Source organism: Globicephala melas, chromosome 11 (assembly GCF_963455315.2).
Source record: "Globicephala melas chromosome 11, mGloMel1.2, whole genome shotgun sequence".
NCBI classification, from domain to species: domain Eukaryota; kingdom Metazoa; phylum Chordata; class Mammalia; order Artiodactyla; family Delphinidae; genus Globicephala; species Globicephala melas.
Genome location: NC_083324.2, coordinates 51,462,691 through 51,469,884, shown reverse-complemented (window position 1 = coordinate 51,469,884; position 7,194 = coordinate 51,462,691). Strand labels below are relative to the sequence as shown.

Genomic DNA, 7,194 nt, shown 5'->3' with positions numbered 1-7,194 from the left:
ATGGCAGTCATAAGGTGTGTGCATCTTCAACTTGATTAGCTTAACAGTTTACAAAGCGCCACTGACATCCTTATTAATTTTGTTTATGCATTGTCTTTCTCATTGAAATGAGGTCGTCGCAGTGCCATCAAAGTGTAGGCCGTGGACCCGCAGGATCAGTCTCATCAGGGTGCTGGTTAGAATCGCAGATTCTCAGACCCCCATCCCAACCAGACTTGCTGAATGAGAAACTCTGGGGTCACGGTCCAGGAATCTGCGTTTTCACAAGTCCTCTAAGAGATTCTAAAGTGTAAGCAGCGCTGATCTATGATCCATTAGGGCCGCGCCTGGCTTGCAGACCGCCCTCTTTATAAAGGAGCTAACCGTGGAGCCCAGGATCACGGGTTAGATCGTGCAGGAACTAGAGGGCAGCGCCCCTCCCCAGGACACCCACTCCGCGCGGGCAGCTTTGCCCGGACCCCCGGATTGGGTGGGGAGGGGCAGCCGGACGGGGCGGGCCGGAGGCTGGCGTCCCCGCCTCCCCAGCATTCGGCTCGCCGCGTCGCTCAGTCCTCCCGCTTCCTTTCCTTCTCGCACCCCTCCTTCCTTCCTTCCTTCCTTCCTTCCGTCGGGAGCGATGGAGCCGGGGCGCCGGGCGGCTGCGGCGCTGCTGGCGCTGCTGTGCGCTGGCTGCGCGCTGCGCTCCGGGCGCGCCCAGTACGAGCGCTACAGCTTCCGCAGCTTCCCTCGGGACGAGCTGATGCCGCTCGAGTCGGCCTACCGGCACGCGCTGGACCAATACAGCGGCGAGCACTGGGCGGAGAGCGTGGTCTATCTGGAGATCAGCCTGCGGCTGCACCGCCTGCTACGCGACAGCGAGGCCTTCTGCCACCGCAACTGCAGCGCGACGCCGCAGCCCGAGCCCGCCGCCGGCCTCGCGCGTCACCCGGAGCTGCGCCTCTTCGGGGGCCTGCTGCGCCGCGCGCACTGCCTCAAGCGCTGCAAGCAGGGCCTGCCGGCCTTCCGCCAGTCGCAGCCCAGCCGCGAAGTGCTGGCCGACTTCCAGCGCCGAGAGCCCTACAAGTTCCTGCAGTTCGCCTACTTCAAGGCAAGTCCGCCTCGCCTCGCCCCGCCCCCCAAGCCTAGGCCCCGCCCCTTAGGCCCAGGCTCTGTCCCTCGGTCCTGGGCCGCGTCCCAACGCTCTTTCTTGACTTAGTTCTTTCCCACCCCGTGCTGCGGAAGGACGCCTTCAAATCCTGTTCCCCCTATTCTTCATCTTCAATAGAGATGAAAATACTTTTCTTGAAGGGTTGTTCTGAGGCGGAGAACATACATAGAACGCCTAGCACAGTGTTATTTGAAGACAGACTCCTTTTTTGGTATATACGATTAAAATCCCATTTCTCAAGTGAGTGGTGCCTTTCAGTAATAGGGCGGAAGAGGACCTGCGGAGCCGGCCGGTCCCTTTTAAAGAGGAAATTAAGGCCAGGAAAGGGCAGGGCTCCTTGGAAGGACACTTCCCTGCCTGGAGGAGAAGCAGCTGAGCGCTGTGATTCATCAGGGCTGGCGCTCTGGGCTGGCTGTCTTTCATCTAGAATGTAACACAGTTGTCTTCCTCCTTTTTGTGGCTGCTTACATTCTGCCTGTGATTGCTGGCTAAAAAGAGCCACAAATTGCAGTCTCTGTCCTTTAAGTCCTTACTCTGGGGACCCACAAGTTTTAAGAGGGGCCGAATTCCCTGTTACTGGATAAACAGGTTTTAGCTTGGTGGGTCTTCACCGGGTGTTGCCAATAGAGCCCTCTCAAAGTCCAGTTTCTATTTTCTCTAACCGAAAACGAGTTTTTAAACTTTGCTTTCAGTCTTTGGGCTGCAAGATCTGTTTTTCATATTTCCCTGAAACGGAGCTGCGTGTCTGTTGCATTCATATGAGCCATAAAACAGCAGAAACCCTAAATAGGAGAAAAGCTGGGTTATTTCTATGCCTGATTACAGTTTTATATAAGTATCAGATTTGTGAATGTTTGTCCTGGCAATAAAAAGACAATTTTAAAATAGAACGGGGATAAGATTAATACATTTCCAGAATGTATGAAATGCAGAAATAATGGCTGACTCATACAAGCAGTATTTTTTACGCTAAAAAGGACTCGTTTTAATCCTCTCTCTTTTTTGTAGAACTTTTGGCAAATACAGTCTGAGCCAAATTTGAGTCACATAATCGAGGGGAAAACGTTTTATTTTTAAACCTGGAGAATAGTGGAAGCTCTGATTTCTCTAATATACAGATGACTTTGAAACAAGTGCTGCAGGGAGGAGGGGACTGCAGTGCTACAATATGACCGGAAGGCAGGGGTTTCCTCCATCCTGACATCCTCAAAGGTTAGGAAGTTCATAGCTTCTCTCAAAACCCTTTGTAGGTCTTGTAACAATCACTTACTTATAAGTCAGTATAGGGAATTCCCTGGCGGTCCAGTGGTTAAGGCTCCGCACTTCCACGGCAGGGGGCATGGGTTCGATCCCAGGTCAGGGAACTAGGATCCTGCAAGCTGTGGGGTGCAGCCAAAAAACAAAAGTCAGTATAATACCATCTGTCTTAGTATTTTGAGATCACTTACAGGGCAGGGAGAAGTTTAGAATTTTATAAATAAACCAGAACCTTCACTTAATTGCTTCAACTGAAAATCACTGAAAAAGTGATGATATTGTGTGGCTGATTTTTTGTTTTCCTTAATGGAGTTTGTATTTTCAAACTCTGTTTCTGGGTAGAGAGGAAATAATTGGTGAGAGGCACATTCATTCGGCTGGCGACAGGTACTGGAGATGGATGGTGCTTCCTGCCCTAGCAGGATCTGAAACCACGGTAGGTTTCATGCCCCCAGCCTGACTTAGGTTCATGTCATGAGCTGTGGGTTCTCTCTGTGGCCGCCATCTCCATGAAATGCTCATCTTCCCCACAGGCCGAGGAACAGGTGGGCCCCAGCGCTTTATCAAATCCTTGGTGACTGTTGAACTCTGAGCTGACAGAGCTGGCTGCCTCACAGGCATGCTTACCCCCTCTTTGCCTGGACCTGGACTCTGTCCTCCCCTGGTTGAGGGGTGGCTGGTTTGGCAGGTGACTGGGAGCCTCTCATGCAGGTGGCTGTCTCTCAGGAACCCATGGCAGGGTAGGTTCCCCCACCCCCTCCTTCTCTAAAACCTGCCTGGGGGCTGTCAGAGGTTTACCTGTCAAGGTGTGGCTCCATGCTCCAGCTGACAGAGCTGGAGTTAAAAGTGAATAAAATCATCCTTCAGGAAGGGATTCCATTTTGTAAAACTCAGGTCCTGAGTGAGAGGCCTTAAAAATCCCACCCTGTGCCACTCTTTCTAAGTGCTCTTCTGAGAATCAGAGAATCTAATTTCATTGGCACATGCTTTAAAAAGGGCTGCATTCATACTCTTCCCTTCCTTCTGGCTGCCAGACTGGCCTTTTTCCAGCCAGGAGTATAAAGCTGTCTGTAGACCTCTTTCAAAGGCAGTTCTGGGAATTCCCTGGTGGTCCAGTGGTTAGGACTCTGTGCTTCCTCATCCCCCTTCCGCCCCCCCCCCCCCCCAGCCCAGAGTTCCATCCGTGGTCCATGAGCTAAGATCCCACAAGCAGCCGGCAGCAGAGCCAAAAAAAAAAAAAAGGCAGTCGCACTCCAGGTCACTAGCTGGCATTCTCCAAATATCAGCACTGGCTTCTGGGAGTCTGTCGTTATCACCACCCATCACTCCTCCAGGGCAGCCACTGCCATTGTCTCCAAATGACTGGGCTCCCATGCTGGGGCAATTTTGCACAGGTATGTGCTATCCTTTGATTCTCGGAAATCCAGAGTGTGCCAAGTATCCCTTTATTTTTCTCTCTCCAAACTGAATTCCCTAATTCTTGCCCCCGAGTGTCCCTCTGGATTGGCTGAAGGAGTCTCTGTGCACGAGATCCGGGGGCCTCCCCTCCCCCCCACCAGGTTGTGCTGTGATTCCAGGGCACCGAGGAGCCAGGGCATCGCAGGGGATCCTCTGTTTGCTGCTTGCGTGTCCACACAGGGAGGTGTCCCTATCCTCGGCTGCCCACCTCTTGAGCCTCCCGCCCCCAGAGCATCCCATTCCTCTCTAAGGACTTCTGCTCTCCTGGGCTCCGCCTGCAGGTGCCAAACCTGAAGGTCAAGGGCCACAGACCTTACTGCCCCTGCAGACCCCAAGGGGGACTTTCTTCTGGCCTAGAGGGTTCCCCTTCCTCCCTCTTCTTCTTCCAGGCCAGTCAGCTTCTTCCTGCAGCTCCCTCTCCCGATTTCCTCCTCTTCCCATACTTGCCAAGTTCTCTCAAGAGTACAGGGGCTTTTGTCTTGTTTCTGTGTCCTGACCAGACAGCTACCTCCCATGAGGCAGTGAAACTCAGAATCAGCTGACCACCACCTAATGAGGAGAAGAGAGAGAGGGGGAAATAGAGGGAAACATGAATTAATTTCATGAAAATATTATGCAGTGGTGATGTTACATCCAAATCACTGGTACTTACCAAGTCCTGCTTTGTTGCAGGAACTGTGCCAGGTACCAGGAGTGCAGACATGAATGACACTGCTGGGTCCTTCATGGCTCAGAGGCTGGAGGGGGAGACAGACACATTAGCTGAGACCACAAAGAGGTGTGAAAAGCAGGGAGACAGAACACAGGATGACACAAAAGATGCTATCATCAAAAAATTCACAAACAATAAATGCTGGAGAGGGTGTGGAGAGAAGGGAGCCCTCCTATACTGTTAGTGGGAGTGTAAATTGGTATAGCCACTGTGGAGAACAGTATGGAGGTTCCTTAAAAAAACAAATATAGAGCTACCATATGACCCAACAAACCCACTCCTGGGCATATATCTGGAGAAAAACACGGTCTGAAAGGATGCATGCACCTCAGTGTTCATTGCAGCATTGTTTACAATAGCTGTGACATGGAAGCAACCTAAATGTCCATCGACAGATGAATGGATAAAGATGTGGAACATATATACAATGGAATATTACTCAGCCATAAAAAAGAATGAAATAATGCCATTTGCAGCAACATGGAGTTGCTAGAGACTGTCATACTGAGTGAAGTAAGTCAGACAGAGAAATATCATATGATATCACTTATATGCAGAATCTAAGAAAAAAGATACAAATGAACTTATTTACAAAAATAATTATATACATTTTAATTATAATGTATTACATATATTACATTATATAGTGTATAAAATATATTAGTACACATATATCCATGAAATAGTAAAGTTACATGTCAACATGTCTATCTGCAAGTATTCACCTGTAGACCCATGTATATGATGTGTGTGTGTGTGTGTGTGTGTGTGTGTGTGTGTATCTATATATATAGATAGAGGAGAGAGAGAGGAAATGAATCCATTTGGTACAGGTTGGGTCAGTTACTTGAAATAAACAGGTCATAAGGAGGCATGTCCCCCCACCAAAAAAAAAAGACTCTTGATCAAGGTTACGGGAATAGGGAGGGCTCACCTGCATGTCCAGTACGTAAAGGCAGGGATTCTTTCCCTGTTTTGCTCATTGTTACAGACCCATTTCCTAGAACAGTGCCTGGCATGTAGGAAGCTTGAAACAAATATTTGCTGAGTGAATGGATGAGTAAGTGAGGAGGTGGTGGGAATCACTGAGAACAGTGAAGTGGAGATTCTGTGAGAGACTCTGGAAAGTATTGATACATCTGTCAAGGTTCTGGCAGAAAAGATGTGATATAGTCATACTGGGTAGTTGGAGGAACTTTTAATAAAGCAGGTATTTACAAGGGCTAGTGATAGTGAGGTGTGACACTCCCCCACCCAGGCCAGAAGGGGCAAGGGAGAGACCAATTGCTGGAAGCCAGAAGGAGAGATACCAGAAGGAGAGGCCCCCTTTGAGAGGGGCTGTGACCTTCAGTCAAGGGAGCGACCTTGCAGGGAGGGAGCCAGGACACTAACAGCCCAGCCTTATTCTCTTCCCTTCCTTCAGTCTCCTGTTGGGTTCCTGTTGGAGCTCCTCATTGATGAACCCACTGGAAGCTATGGGGACAAGGGAGTCCGCTGTGACAGCCTGTACACCAGCCTCCTGGGCAGGGCAGGGTAGGGTGGAGACTGCAGGGCGTAGATCGGGACAGGCACACAAAGGCCATCTACTCACCTGCAGCGAATGAACACTCTTCCAGAGTGGCTGGACCAGGTCTTGCTGGGTCTTGGAAATCACTGAACCCTTCGCTTCCAACATTGTGTAGAAACACAAAGTTGCCGAAGGACTGAACAGACGTTCACGCTCATCACCCATTGAGTAGCTTTTCTCTTTCTTCTTTGTATTTTAGGCAAATAATCTTCCAAAAGCCATTGCAGCTGCTCACACCTATCTACTGAAGCATCCTGATGATGAAATGATGAAGAGAAACATGGCTTATTATAAGAGCCTGCCCGATGCCGAGGACTACATTAAAGACTTGGAAACCAAGTTGTATGAGGTATATTTGCATTTTTACACAGTGGTTATTTGCAATGCGAGCTGTCAAAGAAGCGTATCTCAGTGAACATCTATTGACATCAAAGGACTGCTAGTGATTTTTGATGACATTTAGTGAATATTATGACAATAGAAATGATTGCCTTTTTAACACCTAGCTGATCCATTTAAGAATGCAATTTTACTTTCCATGATGATTTTAAAGCCACTTTTTTCTAAATGCTACATTTTAGAAATATGGTCATGTGATGGTAGAATAAGATGGTAGAATAAAGACGTGTCTTGGAAATCATCTGAAAATGACCAAGAATAGGAGAAACAGAAATATAATTCTCCATTTCTGATGAAGCTAGGAAACATATATATTAATACACACACACAACTTTATATCTTAAGTTGGAAAGGAAATAGAGGCGCTAGGAGGACTGACTTGACAGATTGGAGGCTACTTAAGTCTCTGCATCTGCAGCGCGGAATTCTGATGAGAATGAATGAGGATAATAAGAAGAGGAAGAATCTGAGCCCTTTGAGCACTTACTGTTGTCCGGCCCTGTCGAGCTCGGGCTCTGGGGGTGTGGGTACCAGTGGAGGGTTGAAAACAGAGGGATGTGTTGAAAGTACCCATGGGAGCCGTTAGATCCTAAGGTCTGACTCCAGGGTTTCCTATCGTGGGACCAGATCTCAAGCTCACTTTTTCACTGGTGG

At 48.9% G+C, this 7,194-nt stretch overlaps 1 protein-coding gene across 1 annotated transcript in view; it reads left to right on the top strand.

Annotated features, from left to right (window-relative positions):
- Positions 1 to 517: 517 nt before the first annotated feature.
- CRTAP (cartilage associated protein) overlaps positions 518 to 7,194 on the top strand; it is a 32,193-nt gene continuing 25,516 nt past the window's right edge. Inside the window, exons 1-2 of the mRNA XM_030830065.3 lie at positions 518 to 1,087; positions 6,341 to 6,490. Coding sequence (XP_030685925.1) covers positions 617 to 1,087; positions 6,341 to 6,490 — 621 coding nt within the window. The 5' untranslated portion in view covers positions 518 to 616. The remainder of the gene's footprint in view (positions 1,088 to 6,340; positions 6,491 to 7,194) is intronic.